Below are 19,334 nucleotides of genomic sequence, written 5' to 3'. Positions count from 1 at the left end.
GCTATTGGCAATGCAAAGGTGAACCGAGAAGAGCGAAAAAGAAAAAGAGAGCGTATCCATCAGAAGGAGCTTTGGCGCGCAGTCATAGAGACGTAGAAACGAAGAAAACGCTTTGGCAGTCCGCAAAGGGCAGACGCCAAGAAGAAAAAAAGAAATCAAGAAGAGGCGCCTCTTGTCAAAAATATTGCGAAGGTGACGGTAACTCCAAATCCTAAGTAAACCATTAAGAAGAATGTGACGAGTGGATCTACAATAGTAAACCGACTCGCAACAGAAATAACGTATGCCGACGTACTAAGCAAACTTCGAAAGTAAGTGAATCCCGACATCAGCCACAAGCAAGTTGTGTGCGCGAAGCATACTAAAAGGGGAGATCTCCCAATTAAAATTGGAGGAGACTCTAATAAAGAGAAATTTACCCCTGAGGTCACCAAAAGCAGTTTGGAGCATTGGGAAGGTGCAAGTTGTGGACCTACAAGTCACATTGGAGACCCGCGACCTGGATTGCCTTACCCAGGAAGAGGAGGTCCAGCAGGCGTTGGCGGAAGTGCTCCAAAAGCCAGGAAGTAGGAAGGTGACGGTTCTAGGACCCAACTGACGAGGAATAAAGATTGCAGTTGTAATCACCGACCCAGATGAGGCGGACAGGCCACATAGGAACAGTTTGTAAGGCAGAGGACAGATCGACTGCGTGCTTCAAGTGCGGTGAAATCAATCATAAGTTTGCAAACTGCAGTAGAAGCTCAAACTGTTTCTTATATAGAGAAAAGTATAGATATTGGATATCAAGATTTTCCACTTCCCTTGTAAAAAAATCGTTACTTAGTTAAACATTTGTTTCTGTCAGCGTCTTGCCCCTCTCAATCAGTCAGCTGTCGAATATTCCTTGTCAGCGTGTCATGAACTTGTGTTGTGGTAGTTTTTCAGCGTAAATAAATTGCGTATTACGTCGTTATCTGAGTATCAATGTAGGTTGTCGCTAAAATCGTCTAGGGAAAAGAATGGAGCAATGGGGTTGACCAGGATAGTTAAATTTCCTAATATATTTCAAGGACAAATATTCAAAAATTTTTTTTATTCTTAAATACTCAAGCACTTATTTACTTGTCCTCAGTATCCTTAACAACGGTAAATTTTAAGGCTAAATAAATAAATCCGAAGAATTGTATATCTTTTAATTCTTTGTTGTTTTTTATTAATTTATATTTTGTATACAAAACGAAATTTTTGCTTTTAATTTTTAACGTAATTGTTTATTAATTTATTTAAGAATTTTTATTTTTTAACAGAAATACTTATTTGATTTCATTTTCTGTAATTCAGAGAAACAGAGAATCCAATTAATATATGAGTTCGATTACTAGTCCGAATGAACGTTAAGTAGAATCTCTAATATCGTAACTGTTATAAACACATTTTTTCTACCATGCATTCCTACAGTCTCAAACACTCATTCTTTCTTCGTTTCATACTTTAACAACGTTGTATGTATGTCCATTATTACAACTTTTTTTTCAATGATAAATATAATCGCTTTGAGTGATTTTATTGTGAATTACAGATAATAATACTAATGAAAATGGTATGATGCAACTCTTGTTTTCAGGTTAATGTGTTATTAAATTAATCTAAGAAATAGTGTAACATAGGTCTGAGTTTAGCTCAGAATTATTTTCTATACGTACCTGAATTTATAAATTAGTTATTTAAAGTACGGCATATGTTTTTCAATAGAGGGTGCCTCATTCTGCGTATTTATTTTAAGCGAATTATAATTATCTTTTAAAACATAATTTTACATTTGTATAACAATAATAGCTTTTATATCATGACGACTTCTTTAAAAGTATATAAAAGTTTTAAATGTTTTTTGATCCTCTTAATTTTTTTCTAAAAATCAAAAAGGTATACTTGATAACATTGTTTTTTTCAATTAAATTCCAACATTATGGAATAAGTGTTTTGTTATAAAAGCACAAAAATGCTCCATATCATTATAGTTACATATGTATGCTGTTTTAGATAGATGTCCACTAATATTGCGCATTTCTTACGAAGCCCTAAAAATTCAATACTACGTACAGCAGTGTTAAACGATGTCTTTTTAATTTGCATTAGATTTAAGCATATTTTTATACTTAAGGCAAAGTCAATTACAAACCAGAAAGTAATCGTTAAACATTATTGTACTTATTTTCGACACGAATGAGTAAACTAATACAATATATATTTGCATATATAAACTATTCCGTATATATTACTTGAAGCAATGGTAATTAAGTTTCTTAAAGCTCTTTTATTTTCTCATTTCGATTTTTAAAACACCCAATTCGTGAGTATCTAAACTTGCTACAATAAATATCTACACTGCCGACTAATCACTTTTGTTCACTCTTAACAAATTTAATGCTATAAATAAAGTTTCATATTTCTATTTTCAATGATGTTAAAGTGGGTAATGATGTTTCTGAATTCACCCAATTAAATAGAAATTTGAAACTTGTTTAGTGACCTTTAATGATGCGATTATTACTAAAATTTTGACTAAAAAAAAATTTATCTATCCAAGACAACAAAATGACAAGTTTATTTTTATTAAAGGGGATGTCATCCCTAGAAGAACAGATCGACTGAATTATTGTTAATCGAAGTCGTTCTCAAGTCGTATTATTGTGATTTAAGAGTATTTTTCAAGAAATTTCATAAATTTTTCGACAAAGACTGAAAATCTATTTTCGTAGTTTAATTTTTTAGGGCTTTATGAAACGAAATAACAATGTCTCTATTAGAGACATTAAAATTATATGAAAGATCAATTAAATTTAGAATACAGAATTGAAATTCAACTTTGTAATTCCTATAAAAAAAAGGATTTCATGCATTTTTCTTAAGTCACAAGAGTCCGACCTTAGAATCATTTAACAGACATCACTTATTTGTAACACACGCCGATTCACTGTGAGTGTTGATGCACACAATTCTCTTACAATCGACAAATATCAACAAAATACTTGACAAAAATTGATTAAAATATCTTGAGTAAAATATATCTTATTTTACTCGTGGAATTTAATTTTTTTACCAAAAAGTTCAATTCAATTTATTTTACTCACATTACCCAGATCCACAATTTAAAGAATTCGATGAGATGTTTTAAAGTATTATCTATATAAAATTCACACAAATTTATTAATTTATATGAAAATCGTTTTCAAGATATTCTTGTCAGCTAAAAAGGAATCTGGGGTTAGAAATTGCTTCTTTTATTTGGATTTTACTCTTAAACACTTCTCTTTTCATCTTAATTTTAAGGACTGACAGTTTGGATGCGATGTCATCATCTGGCCCTGCCAAGGCTTGGGTAGATACTCGATCAGGTTATTCCTATCAGGCCTTGATAAATAATAATTAGGAAAACGTATTAAATTTTTTTACTTAATTGTAAAAAAAACTGTTTTCTTTTCGAACTGAAATTTTTTAATTTTAGAAGGCTCATGTCAAACTGTTGTTGTCGTGATTAGAGATTATGAATTAGCACAAGTGATAAGTAACATTTTTTACTACTTGGCATTCAAAAATTTTAGTGCGAAATTAATTGGAAATACTTTATAAGAATTTCAATAATAAATTTCAATGAAAAAGCAATGACCCTGTGACGTTACAATATTTTATTTCATTTATTATAGAGTTGTAAAAAGAATTATATTAAGAGTGAATGCAGCTCAGTCCTTAATAATTTAAATATTATAAGATGTTTTCTACTAAAAAACAAAGCAGCAACTTTTATTCATTAAGAAAAAATTCATTTTACCACTCTATAATATTTAAATTAAAACATGTAAAATCTATTACTAATTGGGTTTTTTGAATTTTCCTTTATTGGACATACGAACTTGTCAATATAGTAATGTAACGGACTGATCGATCTAGTATATATATTTTATATTTGGAGTTAATATTGTGCTTAGACATAGAATAATGTCCCATGATTTAGCAGAAGTGAAAAAATTTAAGTTTAATAGCGACCCTGTAAAAAAAGAAATTTCGACTAGCGTTTTTCGAATTTGAGCGTTGCCGTAGTAATCAGTAAATATCACTGTGTTTAAATTAAATAATTCATATTATTAAAGTTCAAAAATAATGAAATAGTATTGATAATTTTCATTAAAATAACAAATGTGGAATTCATTATTTTATATTAATAATACTGTTTTACTTTTTGGAGTTTTCAACTTTAATAGCATGTATTATTGAAAGTGCCCTTCTAGTCTATTTTTATTTTGTGGCCTGGAAAGTTTCGCAAATGAAAAACCAATTACAAATTCGTCGAACTCTATTTTTTCGAAATACAAAGATCACCTTCGAATTCTTCTTTGTTCACAGGGGAGTATAGTTTTATATGGCGTGATTAATTACTATTTACAAACGCGTATGCATTTAATGGAAATCATATATCTGAAGCTACATTTTTTTTAAGAAGATGTCAAGAGAAGTAACCTACAATTTATTTTTGTCGCTTATAAATAATGAAGTTAAAATTTTTTTTAAATATATATATAACAGGCAAATCGTAGATGGTAAGGTCAACAAGCATTTTAAAAAATATTCCCAAGTCATAGTTGTTTCACAAAAACTATTTGAAAAATTCTTTACAAAGCAGTTGTCTGTAATCTTGCTGAAATATCAACGTTTGCTTAATCTACCATCAATTCAAAATGCACAGATCCACGTCTTTCAAATCTGTCGTGTATTATATTCCTCGCCCAGGCTTTACACTCAATGTTGATTAAAACACCATCTATAAAACATTGTTGAAAAATTCAGTATTAATGAGAAACTTTTATAAAGGACACTAAATTGTTATCTTTATTACAAAATATTTAATTAGAAATGCAACGGCAACATTGATTTTACAACGTTCTATGTTTCAGTCAGATTCTGCAGATCCTGTTAAAAATTATTCTAAAACAAAAATCGGCGTTTTCTTAATACATCAATGTTTTCAATTTTATGAACAGTATTGATACTCCACACGGAGAAAAAAAAAGGAGAACCGCTTAACCCGCCGGTAAAGCAGTTCTCTTAAACGAGAGTCAGCTGTTTGACCGCTTAGAAAGTGAGCCGTTCGCTTCTCGAAGGGGTAACGAGTACGCTTTTTGAGGAAAGCGGGTTAGCTTTCCTGAAGGTGAAACGACAAAAGGTGAACGGTTACTCCTCAAAAGATAAACGGTTCTCCTTTCGCGGCGAAACTGCTGCTCCCTGACGAGTGAGAACAGTTCACAACTGCCAAATCAAGCGGTTCTCCTTTTTTTTCTCCGTGCAGTCGATGGTAAACCTTCGGTAGACCTAGTCGTAGTGGTAGAGCTTTTCACTAAAGGACTTTCAAAAACCAAGATGTAAGGTAAGGAGAGATATATGTATGGAAAGCAAAGGATTAAATAAGGATCGTCGAAATCTAATAACAACAGTGCTGCAGTATTGGAAACCTTGGGTGCTGCAGCATTCAATGCCACAAGGAGGATGGACCCTGGGGGCAACCAGTTTCTTAAGGTTCCCCAGGTCCGTTTGGAAAGACTTGAAAGTAGAAGAGCAAGCGTTTCGACTGTCAGCAGCGGAAGAAGTTTGATACCGTCTGCCGTAGACAACGAGACAATTGATAAAGAACGCGAGAAGTGTTTAAAGTTTAGGTAGGAGGAAACTGAGTGTCTTCAGAGGATCAAAGAGGAGATCGCCAAAGTGGTAAAGTCTTGCGAAGTTCAGAAGAATGGCAACATGACTATTAAGGACGGACATAAGACTCTTTAGGATCTTGTCAGCCGCTGGCAAATTGTATGCGCAAGGCCAACTAGAAGGAGAGATCTCTTAAATAAAATCGGCGGAGACTCCAATAAAGAAGTATTCACCGCTAAGGTCATCAAAGCAGTTAGAAGCATGGCAAGGTGCAGATTGTGGATCGACAGGTCACACTGTAAATCCGCGACCTGGATTGACTTACCCAGGAAAAAGAGGTTCACCAGGCGTTGGCGGAAGTGCTCCAGAAGTCAGGAAGCAGAACCCAACGAGGAACAAAGCTCGCAGTTGTAGTCAGCGACTCAGAGGAGGCGGACAGTCTGGATCAAGTGGGACACAAATGGATTGGCTTTATGTGTTTGCCAATCAAAAGAAGGGTGATTGACGTTCAGTGCCACCGGTGCTTGGCGTATGGCCACATAGGAAAAGTTGGTAAGGCAGCGGACAGATCAACTCTGTGTTTCAAGTGCGGTGAAGTCGATCATACGTTTGCAAACTGCAGTAGAAGCCCAAGCTGTTTCTTATGTAGAGAAAAGTATGGTGATAAAGCGAACATTAGCCATATCGCAGGAGGTGGACAATGCGGATTCTTCAGGACGGCCCTTGAGGAGTCTAACAAGACTCGCACGGACGAAGAATAAACAGACCAGAAAGATCGTCAACGGCAGGGGTCGCGATAGCAAGATCCCAGGGACCTTCACCTACGAAGTTTAAAGCTTGACGGCTTTGGATGTCAAGGCTAATGCACAGTTTTCACTTCCCACATAAAAAACAGTATTGATACGCTATTTTGAAATATCAATGTTCCATTTGCATCTCTAATATAAGATATTTAAATTTTAATTATCAACTTACATTTTGGTTTCTCAAAAAATACAGCAACGAGTGGACTCAAATAGCCTTTTGTATTGGTGAATGGAAAATAGAAGCCAGGAAAGCCTCTTCGTGGTATATACTGGATCGGACCAATGTTTTCAACATCAGCTGGATTTTCACCTTCGCATGAGACCCAAATAGTGTCCACTGATTTAGGGTTTCTAGATTTTTCATTTAAAATGTGCATTTTTAAATCATCAGGCATGTTATTTGGCAAATTCTCTGTATCGTTGTAATATTCTGGTAACCAGCCAAAAATCTGTAGCAAGAGAAGGTAATTTATCTTTCTTATGCAAAATAGCAATATCCCATTAGGAAAAAGTATTTCCTGTTCTTAAATTCTTACATATTTTTATTATACACTAAGATTTTTAAAGTCCTTTGGTAGATACTGCGACTTTTATCTTATATGTGTAACACTCCCTGGTAAAATTCTAAACTGTTTTTAAACTAATCTGGAATTAGTCTGAAACAGTCATTTTTATTGTCATCTGGAATTAATCCCGCTAAATCCGAAATTTGCTAAATTTGTGTAACTAGTGAATCCGGAATTAATCAGGTCTAATCCGAAGTAAGTTTGATCAAACGTAACTAATGAGTGCAGATTTTGTATTTACTGATTACACAGGCCGGATTAATTTCTGATTCAATAGAAGTAGTTTTGCTTTTATTAGTTGTGTATGATTAAATTAATTTCCGATTAGACCGGATTTACCAGCCACACAAATAATACTAATTTCGAACTTTACTGATCTAATTCCGCATATAATAGAAACTCGACGTTAAACCGGACGGTTTTGGATTAATTCTATATTCTGAAGTATTAACCAAAGTAGTGACTATTGGTCAGAAGGCAACATATCTTTTACGCCGACAGTGAACAGTTCTTATGGAACTTGAGACTTATCTCAACTGCGAGAGAACTGCACCTGGCGGTATGAGTAGGAACTGTAATAAAAGCAGCAAAACCTTAGTAAATCCAGATTGTTGCGGACTAATTGCGGATTTAATACATACAGAATGTCGGATTACACCAAACTCATTGCGGATTCAGATTTTTAAACGGAATGAATCTATCTAGATTGTACGAAAATCTGCAATCTGCAATAATCCAGAGTTTGTATGTAAGGAATTCGGTATTATCAGTATTTCATGTTTTCGGACTATTCTGGACTGATCACGGATTTATCTTTTTATCCAGACTGATTGCTAAATAATACGGATCAATTTCGTACAATTTCTGGACTAATCCGAACTGATCTGTCTGTATTTAATCTGATGTCAGTCTAAAATTTTAACCAGGGTCTTCTGAATCACTAATAATATACTCTTCTTAATATTTTTTGAGTTTAAAAAAATTTAATACAAACCTTATTTAACTTCAAGAAAATACATGGTGCAGATTTGTGATAATTGTAGCTGTTAGCTTTTGTACAAGGAGTCCATGCCTTCACGTCTACATCACAAACTTTTCCAGGTGGTGGTGGCCTACCATAATCACAAGTTATTCTTTGATCTGCTCCAGTAGATAGACTTTTGTCATAACCTATTATAAAAATTAAATTTCTTTTACATTATTTCAATTAACTTACAATCACGATATAATATTGCTATTGTATTATTTTAAGTGAAATAAAAAAATTTGTCAAAATTTGACTTTTACGTCAAAGTCAAATGAACTTACATAATTGACACTTAGAACCAATTTGAATAATGAGGGTCGTATGTAAACACTAATAACGTAAAAAGTTTATTTGAGACAGGAAATGCAATAGGTATGGGTAGAGTGGATAAAAATTTACTTTGATTAAAAACTGGCAACATCCTTTTTTACTAATCATCAACCTTTTCCTCTAATATTGCCTTTCTTAAAGAATATTTTAATTTGATTAATTTTAATTTATAATATTTCAAAATTCTAACCCAAATTTTTTTTAGGAATCTATACATTAAATAATTTTTGATTTAATTTGAATACATTATCCGGACTACAGAAATTTTTATGATGTCAGAACCTCACGCTTGGATTTATTGTTTAAATAATTCCGAATTAGATCTTATTTGGTCCATTTTGTTTTTTGTTCTTCTGCCGAGTGTAGACATTTACTCTTGCTCACCGTAATTGCTTTGGTATAAATAATTTTGAATTACTCATCTTCTGGATTCACCTTTTGCTGTCTGGACTGTATTATCAACATAGATCTCACCTCTTTCCCACGTTTCAACTGTGGTTGACGTATTTGATTCAAATCGGAGCCTGCTCCACTTTGTTTTACTCCAGGAAAAGTCTTTTGGCTTTATCAGTGTTGCTCAATTCTTTTGATTGATTTATTTTGTCTTTTTATAGATAAAAATTTTCATTGTAATCCATTTCACGCATAACATTGTACTTAACCTATGTGTTCGATTCTCTCAAGTATTCTTCCTACGAAGTCTATTTGAACGGATCCAATGTATGGTAAAATCATTCTCTTCTTGACCGTTTCCAAGTGAACAGCGTATTTGATTCAATCTCAAATTTCTTATCATCTGGATTTACCTTTTGCTATCTGATCTGTATAACCAACAAGGATCCATTCAGATTATTATGGAACTTTTTCGTCTTCTAGTTTATTATTCTGACACTTGACTATGCTACAAGTCATTTAAGAAGACGAATTCCCTAGTATTGTTTTAGCGACTACAAGGAAAGCTTTAATAAATATTTGAGATACTTAGATTTTTTATAAAAACAAAGTGAGCAGGCAAATTTTCAAAATGTTTATTTCGTTCCCGAATCAACCTTGATCGACGAACAGTCGGAGCATCCTCTTAATGATGGTGGTGAACTGAGAACTTTACATCTAGGTAAAAAGGGGTGCTCCTTTACTCACCTGGACGGTGAACGTGAAAAATGGTACTCGTCTCTACAATCTCTCGCAGAAGCTCCTACAGAGAAATCGCGACTATGACGTTATAGATACTAGGAAGGTATCTTTATAATCTCTTGAAGAAGATAATACAGAGAGTTCTTGAAGACGAGGAACATGAATGTCAAGGAGGTTCTCTTGACACGGTGGGTCAGTCAAGAATACCTTCGTTTGCTCTATCTGTATTCCATGGGAAGCTCCTCAACTGAATACAGGTAGTTAGGAGTGAGATCGCTTCCAGTTAGCCAGAGTAGTTTCTCTAGGAGAGTCGGAAGGCGACTGAGCAAAAAAATTGCGAGTCGCCAATTATATGTCTATCACTAGGAGCTAGCTGACAGTGAGTGATGGAGGAAGAGAGTGACATTACTAGTTACGCTGTCTACTTTTTCTCTTCGCCGACCGACTATACTATCGAAATTTCTCTCCAGGGAAGCTTGGGATTGGAAAAATTGTTGCTAAAAAAGAGTAAATAGATAATATTCACTCCTTCCTGTTGCAACTAAGACAGGTGTCCTTTCGGGGAGACGGTCAACTATACTTGTTCCACTCCAAGCTGAGATTCATTACAAGAGATGAACGACAGTTCAGATTGGTCCTCGTACATTGCGTCTCATCACCCAGGATATTTGGAGGTGTGGCTTTAAATTAACGTGATCTTCCTACCTCTAAAATATTCCCCACCGTCCAGCAGTATCCATGTCTCATCTCGCCCTTTGGTGCCTTTTCCCTTTAATCCTTTTTTACACGAATTTCCTCTAAACTAAAGAAAACTCGTGGTATTCAAAAACGCGATAACTAATAAAAGGCATAAATATTTGATCCCTTCAATATAAAATATAAGTTTATCTATTTCTATCTTTTTTCTATCAGCAGAGGAATCATCTGGTATATCCAGAGAACCATATTCGGTTTTATTTCCATTGATGTTCCTATTGATTCTCTACAGACCCAAAAGGTAGTACAGAATTGTAAAAATGGAAAAGGAAGAGTAGAAATGTAAGATAAATAAAATAAACGAAGACATTCGGACCAAATGTACCATAATGTAATGTAATGTAATTAGCAACCACTTGACAGACTGCAGGAACGACACTTTTCTTCATTTTATAAAATGGGATGATTTTAAAATTTTACATCCAGAAAAAAATCTTAGTAAACGATTATTTGCAGAAATGTTTTATATAAAAAAAGAAATAAATAATAGTTTAAATAAAATTACAGATTTAGATAATTTTGATAAATCATATGAAATGATTTTGAATTTTATTTCAAATTGAAAATTCTTCTTGAAAATACTGATTATTGCTTGTTCTCGGTTCTTGTTTAGTTTATATAAGTATTAATTGTCTGCTTTGTATGTATTAATTATTGTAAGGAAATAATAGTGTTTGGATTTCAGTTGATGTCGTGACTTGATGGTTTTAACTGACTAAAGTTTGACAACTGAATTTAATCAATTTATTTAATAGTTTCAATGTTTTAATATTTTATTTATTTAAATGTGATGTATAATTTATTGTAATAGTCATGATTGTTTGTGATTTTTGGAATTTAGTTATATTCATGCTATTGGTTCGTAATTAATTTATTACCTATATTTATTTATTTATAATTTATGTTAAGTGTTTATTTAAAAATTTTAATTTTACTTTTATATTATTTTTATATTATTTATTTAATTTCCTTAAATATTATTATTAATCAATATATTTTTATTTATTATTATTTTCTTTCTATATTTAGTCGATGACTCCAATCTCTATTGTTTTCCAACGTTTATTCTATTTTAATTGTACTTGATGAATTTGTGAATTATGATGGATGAAAAATGGACTGAAATGAATTGTGATAATGAAATCAATCATTCATTTTTAATTTTTATTATTTTATTTATTTTGGTATGAATTTTATATTGTTAATTTTCTGAACTCCTTTTTGTTAGTATTAATTTTTAATTTATTATTGTAATTTGATAGACTCCCTGAAGAGGAAATCGTACAGATTTCGAAATGTTGGATAAATATATTTATAACATTTGGTCCGAATGTCTTCGTTTATTTTATTTATCTTACTTAATACTACTCGGACGTAAAAGATTATTCATAGTAGAAATGTAATGGAAGGGTAATAGTGGAAGTGGAATGGTAAAACTAAAGAATGGTGAAAGTAGAAGGGTGTATAGATAAGTGTTTTAATTACCTTCAAGAAATTTGTTTAGTGCCTTTGTCCAGTGACCATAATTGCCTTGGTCAGTTGCTTTGTACCAGATCAACGTACTTTCAACGTTACTATCAGGTGGCATGGGACGGAATCCAAGTCCTGGATTGTTACCAATTAGAGATTTTTCTCGTTGCCATTTAGGTTGATTTGGATCCAATGTTTGATAAAAGACTGCCAGCATAGCGCCAAAGAAACCACTCAGTACAGCATAAAAGATAACGTAGAACAACAGGATTTTAGCTGAAAAAAAATATTTATTAAATAACATACATAATAAAAATAATACAAGGTTAACAATAATACAGATATTCCTAAAACATTTAACAAAAATGTTTCATTCATTAATATTCCTTGGGAATATTAAAACATTCCTTGAGGTTGTTTTTGGATTGTTGCTTGAAAATATTTCCAAATTATTTCTTGTAATTATTTCTGAAATGTTTCTCGTAAATATGTTCCTAAGTTAATTCTCATAAATATCTTCAATTTATTCTTCGCGAATCTAATTAAATTATTCTTCGGAAATGTTACAAAATTTATTATATATTTTTTATTTAAATTTGTAATTAAATTTTTTTTTACTTCAACTTGACAAGATAAAACGTCATTTATTAAAGAAAAATGATTGAAATAGAGAAAAGTAAAAAGTTGAGTTAAATATTTTTATTGATATAAATATATAAAATCTGAAACGAAATAAAAAATGTTTGAATATCAAAAATTCAATTTGAATATGCCAAAGTATTAAAGTTATAAAGTATCATATAGTTTGTTATTTATGAGATTTTTCTTCTCGCGAATTCACTTATTGTTAGTAAACCCAGATAAGAATGACAGACCAATTATGATTTGCAGACTAATTGACCTGAAAAGATGTTAGATACGTACGATATTGCAATTGATGGTATTGTGGGATAGTTCATCTTAAATTTAATAATAAAGTTACATTTGTTTGTTAATCATAATGCAAATAGCGTTTTTTGATTAACAAATTTCAATTTAATTTCATTTAATTTAAATTTCAAAAACCTCCGTGTAATAATTTTTAAGCAATTTCAATTAACTTTTAACATTTTTTGAAAAATTGTCCGCCATATTGGTTGCGCCATTTTGAATTTTTAAAATCTGACTTTAATTTTGCAATCATAAATCCCTGAGTAACAATTTATAAGCAATTTTAATTAAATATTTACATATTTTAAGAAAAAGTCCGCCATATTGATGCCGCCATTTAAAATTTTTGAAATCTGATTAGTAGCAAAGTACAAAAAAGTAGCAAATGGTAACTTTTAGTAGATAAGTGCGAAGCCTGAATACTTTAAAAAAAATTATAACCGATTCTTTGATCCGACTCTTTAATTAGAAAATAACTCTAGTAGTAAATAAAAAGTTTGAAAATTAAGAGATTTTAAATAAAAAAATTTGCTAAATAACTTTTATTTATTTTTATTGCTTCCTCATGGAGGAAATCAAATTTGTAGAAAATGTCGCTCCGTGTGTGTGTAATAAATATCTCGAATACTATAAGAGCTAAATGGATAAATTTTTTTTTAATTGTAGGTTTCACTGGCGGACAAATAACGAGAGTACTTTGATCCATATTAATAAAAATTAATTAATTAATTAGATTAATTAATTATCTTTTTGCATTTAAACATTTTTTTAAAATCGTTTTTTACCCATAACTTTAAAAAAATTTTTAGGACACCTACAAATATTTTTTTTTAATTTTGTAGAGTTTTTTAAGGCGCACATTTTGACCTATTAGCGAACATTCTAGTGTTATTCTATACAAAGTTATTGAATTTTTAAAAATGATAAAAAATAATTTTTTTTCCATAACTTAAAAAAATTTTGAACATCAATAGATATTTATCTCTAGTTTTGTAGACTTTACAAAACGTATCTTCTAACCTATTAGCGAACATTCTAGTGTTAATCTATCCAAAGTTATTGAATTTCTAAAAATTAGAAAAAAAAGTTTTTTGCCCATAATTTAAAAAAAATTTTAGGACACCTATGAATATTTTTTTTTAATTTTGTAGAGTTTTTCAAGACGCATCTTTTGACCTATTAGCGAATATCCTACTGTTATTTTATTCAGAGTTATTAAAATTTTGAGATTGAAAATTTTTTTAAAAACCTGGCATTATTTATTAAAAAATCTTAAAGTAACTTTTAAATTATTATGAACAATTTGGAGAATATTTAAAAACGAATCAATTGACCTATTATTGAACCTTTTATTGTAAAATATTACAAAGTTATTAATGCTAAAAATTTATCTCTGCAAACGCCCAAAAAATACAACTTAAAACCTTTTTAAAATTATTTTAATACTAAATAAGTTACCATAATTTTTTTTTATTATTTTATTTTTCATTTTTTTTAACACTCATAAATTCAAATTGTTGAAAATAGTCTGCACTGCGCCAGTGCAAAAATGGCTGCCATTGAAGCAGCGCTGGTTTAGAGGAGAAATAAACCCAAGAGTGGTCAAGCGCATCTAGGCGCAGTCTCCCAGCACGTTATGCACTACACATACACAAACCTCATAGTCGAGGAAGAGTACCCAATTTAATGTTACATAACTGTTACAAATCAGTTGTTTATACATTTTGTTACTTCCTATTAAAGTACAACTATATAATCGATATATAATCGTTATATAATCGCATTTAATTGGCTCTTTATAGGGAATAATTAATTTTTTTTTAATTATTATTATGAACTATTATCATTATAATAGATTTTTATTTTTTGTAAAAGTTACATTTGCGCTTTTTTACATAGTTATTATAAGTTTATTCACTTTAAAAAAAATTTTATGATTAAATATCAAAAGTTATACAATACTACAACTACTACATAACATCTACTGTAATATATCATATATATATATATGTATAAATATATAGATAAACCAGCTATATGTTCATCTTTAAGATTTCACTTTTTGTAATGCACTCCGACTTTTGAAGGGCAAAGATTTTTTTTTACACTTCAACGAATTCAAAGACTAAATTTATAAGTTGGACAAATTTTTTTTTTTTCAATTTTACAGTCACCACTTTTTATGGAAAAAAAATACGTCTTAAACTTTTTTCCAACTCCACCTGTACCACTCTCCCCTAACCCTAATTTACTTAGCTTATTGATTATTTTGGACGCTGAACAAACTTGAACAGTGATTCTCAATAGTGGCAGAACTAGCAATAAGTTATTTTACAAAACATTATATATAGAATTTATTGTATATATGTATTTTTTTTTTAATTATAAAATAATAGTTTAAATAAAATATGGATAAAAAAAAATTTTTTTTTTTCAAAATATTTTGCAAGTTTTTCTTAAAACAACTATATAATATATTATTGAGACATTGATTTATTTTTTTCTTCTTGATGTATATGAAAAATATCTTCATGTTCATAATTTATTAAGTAAATAAATTTATTTTGCTAGTTAATTATTTATAGTATTTTACTTTGTTAATTAATTTTTGTATTTTTATATTATTTATATTTACGATCTAATAACAATTATTCAAAAAAATTCTTTAAAAAATTATTATTATTTATTAAATTAATTAACAAGTAATCGGGTTTGAAAAAATAAAAATGATCTTTTGTACTAAAAATACTAAATTCTAAGAAAAAAAAATAAAATTATTATTATATTATTTGCATGTTAAAGAATTTTCTCCATTTTTTAATGAAACAAGAGAAAAATAAAATTTGGCATAAAAATTAGTATATAAAATTAAAAATAATAAAAAATATTTTATGGAATCTAGTTAATGAAGACTGAAGTTGTAAAGCGCTATAAAATTTTTCTATCAGAATACTTGAGCACAAATAAATTAAACGCATTTTCAATTTACAGTTTATAGGACAATATAAAAAAATCAATTCTTAAAGTTAGAAATATTTTCAAATGTTTTAAAAATGGAAAATTTACGATTGTAATTTTAAAAAAAAATTTTTTTTTCTTATAAAAAAATTACTTCTCTTTCATTCTAATGAGATACAAAAGATAATTAACATTTTTTTAATAAAACATTTAAAAGTATTAAATTTAAAATTTTTTGCCAAAGAACAAATAATATATTAACAAAAAAAACAGATTTTAAAAAAATTCATAACTCAAAATTTTTGTTACTTACAAAAAAATAAAAAATACATATATATATAAATTTTTTTGCATTGAACGAAAAAAGTAAAATATATTTATCTGAATTTAAATTATCATATAGGTAAATTTCACGTGGAAGCGCCCATATATAAAATTTGTTAAATTATAAATAAATATACAAAATAAATAATTGTTTTCTTAAAATAAAAAAATATGAATATAACACGGGATTACTACTATTATTATTATTACTACTATTATTATTATTATTACTATTATCAATTATTGATTTGAGTTTGGCTTTAGGGTTCATAATTAATTACAATAAGGGTAAATTAACAAATACTAAATATGTCATTACTATTATTATTATTTATTTATTATTATTATTATTATTATATTTATTATAATTTATTACCTATTTATTAATAATTGTTAAGGTTGTCAATTTCCGGTTATTTAAAAAAAAATTGAAAATAGATTTCCTTGTAATATTTCTATCGAATAATTCTAAATGTGTTAAGAAATAGTTTTGCAACATAGATCTAGATTGAATAAATATTTGTTACATAATGTTGTAACATTATTACAAAATAATATTAATAATAATAATAATAATAATAATAATAATAATAAGATAAATATAAAACAATATTTCCTATACCAGCATTTACTAAAAAAAAGTCAATTTTCGTGAAATACAAGACTGGAAAAAAATTTCTCAAAAAACGCCCTTTTGTGAATGATTCTCATTAAATAAAATGGAAGAAACAAAATTTTCCAAGTTTATTAGGTTTTCCCTGTTGGTAGGCAGACTAGAAAACAAGTTTTTAGTTAATATACAAAAAAAATTTTGGATCGATAACTGCTTCCGTTCAAGTACAATCGTGCACATCTTTCAGAAAAAGAACGTTGTAAGAAAAACTCATTTTGAGATTCTACATTTTTCTATACCAAAAATGATAATAAAAAAATATGTATTTATTTATGTGAACAAAATTTTGAAAAAGACAAAAACTTAAAATAAAAATCGTAGAAAAAAGTTATAGAACAAAAAATATAGTTTTTTTTATATAATTAGTTTTTTATATAATTTATTTAAAAATTATAATTAGGCACCCTAATATTAGAATACATTTTTTTAAATCAGTTTTTCACTTTTACGGATTGAGTAGTACAATAAATTCGAACTTACTATGAAGATTGCAAAAAAGGTAATTAAAAATTAAATTAAAAAATATTATTTCAAAAAATTGTTATTAAAACCAAAATTACCATTAACTGGATATAAATAATGGCCTGTTAATAATTTTTTTGAAAAAAAATATGAACGTTATTTAAAAAATACAAAATGGCTGAACTTTTCCTACCCTTGTTTTATCTTCCATAACTCCACAAATTGAAAAAGTTAGTTTCCGTAAATTTTCACTAATATATGATTATTAATTTTTTCAAAAATAAAATGTTTAAAAATGTCAAAAAAATCTAAAAAAAATAAATATCTTTTATCATGAGATTATTTTGGAACTTCTAATCAATATTATGTGCAGCATTATAAATCAATGGAACACACCTTCAGATTTTTTTTTTTCCTACCAAAAAGTAGAATTTTTATTTTGTCAAATATTTTAACAATTTTGTTAATAGTTTACTGAAAGAAAAACAATTCTACCCCTTTATAAAATTTAGTAAAAAAAAAAAAAAAGAAAGAGCATATCTTACCCCAACTGGAGCCAGTTCGACCCATAAATTGTCCTGTTTCCGAATTCCAAAGGAATAATCGAATACTTTCCCATTTCCCCAGCTTTGGTGGTCGCTGGTAAAATTGTTCCTTTTTCCCGTCCATGGACTCCAGCTTGAAAGTTTAAACTTTTTTTTCTTGCGAATATAAGAAACAAGTTAAAGTAACTTGGAAATTACTTTTTGTCTATATATTTATGGACAATTGGAAAATTTTTATTAGATAAAAATTTCACGAGAACACAATTTTTTTTTTTATTATTTTGTTTTTCCGCCTAGAATTTCGTTTTCTTTTTTTACTATCACCACTCGACGTTATCGCATAGCCGAGGGATGAATATTGAGCGATCCAACTTCTCGGCCCAGCTACGACCCTTGCGACTCTTCAACACTGCGCAAGCTTCATTATCGTATGTACCAAGGCAAACCGACCTATCCACTATCACGACATATCGACTCCCAACTTTATCCCTTCCGTATTTGCAGCGGCGTCATATACATTTATACATAGACGTCATCGTATGGCTGTCACTGTTGTCCAACTAGCTTCGCGTAACATACTTTTTTTTTTTCTTCAAATTAATAGATAGAGGACGAATTGATCAGAGCTGCCGATAACTTAATAAAAAAAAATCTTATAAATACATTTCAATATGATTCGAGAATAGTTTTTCCTTCAATCGAGACATTCCATCAAACATATTATATATTTTAGAGTAAGGTTCATTATACTGATAAGTTATATATATTCTTATCATTATTAGGTATTCCAAGTTCTGACATCATTTCGCAAAGATAACTAACTTTTTACTATATTGCATATACTATAAACAAGAATGCTAAATGCAAGGAATAAAATTTCAATTTTTTTATTTTTATATAACACATTCATAGCAATGATAAAAATTACCAAGTGAACACTGTTATAGAACTAATTTTTTTTTCAATTTTTACTCTCACTAATGCGTTTTTAATATTTGAACCCTTCAACACCTGCGGGCACAGTTATTTTTTTAAATTAAAAGAAACTAGATTTGTTTACCAGAAGTTTTGGAGGTTGCTAATTAAAAACTTTGATCTTGTGGACATTGATACAATCTTGTGAAAACTATTTAATTTCTACAAGATAAAAGTTTTTAATTAACATCGAAAAATTTTGGTAAACAAATATTTTGGATCTAGTTTTTTTGATTTAAAAAAATAACTGCGAATTTATAAACAACGATTTTGAAAACCTTGAATGAATATGTTTAAAGTAAAACCAACTAGTTTTTAAACATTTTTTTTATATTGGATCAGAAATTTTAATATTAAATTCGTAATCTGCGACCCCAAAAACCCCCAAGTAACAAAATTCAGGGGAAACTAAACGATTTTTCAATTTTTGTCCGCCATATTGGATCCGCCATTTTTAATTTTTGGAAACTAACCCCAGATTTTTATTTCGTATTCAGCGACCCCAAAAATCCCCGAGTATCAAGTTTCAGGTAAATCTATACGATTTTTCAATATTACATCCGCCATATTGAATCAGCCATTTTGAATTTTTGGAAACTAAAACCGGATTCGTATTCAGCACCCCAAAAACCACCAAGTATCAAATTTCAGGGGAATATAAACAATTTTTCAATTTTTGAACGACATATTGCAGTGAAAAAAAAATTT

The 19,334-nt window shown here is 29.4% G+C and overlaps 1 protein-coding gene across 1 annotated transcript; it reads right to left on the bottom strand.

Annotated features, from left to right (window-relative positions):
* Positions 1–1,163: 1,163 nt before the first annotated feature.
* On the bottom strand, positions 1,164–18,069 carry LOC127285132 (sodium/potassium-transporting ATPase subunit beta-2-like). The gene is made up of 5 exons (XM_051310969.1): positions 17,652–18,069; positions 11,775–12,035; positions 8,037–8,212; positions 6,646–6,925; positions 1,164–4,798 (listed from the first exon to the last, which is right to left on the bottom strand). The coding sequence occupies exons 1-5, from the start codon at positions 17,773–17,775 to the stop codon at positions 4,695–4,697; spliced, it is 945 nt and encodes a 314-aa protein (XP_051166926.1). The 5' UTR covers positions 17,776–18,069; the 3' UTR covers positions 1,164–4,694.
* Between the last annotated feature and the right edge of the window lie 1,265 nt (positions 18,070–19,334).

Source organism: Leptopilina boulardi, unplaced genomic scaffold, assembly GCF_019393585.1.
Source record: "Leptopilina boulardi isolate dan_hultmark-lab unplaced genomic scaffold, ZJU_Lbou_2.1 LbouV2_330, whole genome shotgun sequence".
Lineage (NCBI taxonomy): Eukaryota > Metazoa > Arthropoda > Insecta > Hymenoptera > Figitidae > Leptopilina > Leptopilina boulardi.
The sequence above is the reverse complement of the archived record's forward strand: the minus strand, read 5'-3'. Positions and strand labels throughout refer to the sequence as shown.

Coding starts and splice junctions, on each gene's coding strand:
- LOC127285132 (XM_051310969.1), bottom strand. CDS start 17,775: ATGGACGGGAAAAAGGAACAATTTTACCAGCGACCACCAAAGCTGGGG. Junction 12,036..17,651: donor TCGAACTGGCTCCAGTTGGG/GTAAGATATGCT, acceptor ATTTTTTTTCAG/CTAAAATCCTGTTGTTCTAC. Junction 8,213..11,774: donor ACTAAACAAATTTCTTGAAG/GTAATTAAAACA, acceptor TTTTTATAATAG/GTTATGACAAAAGTCTATCT.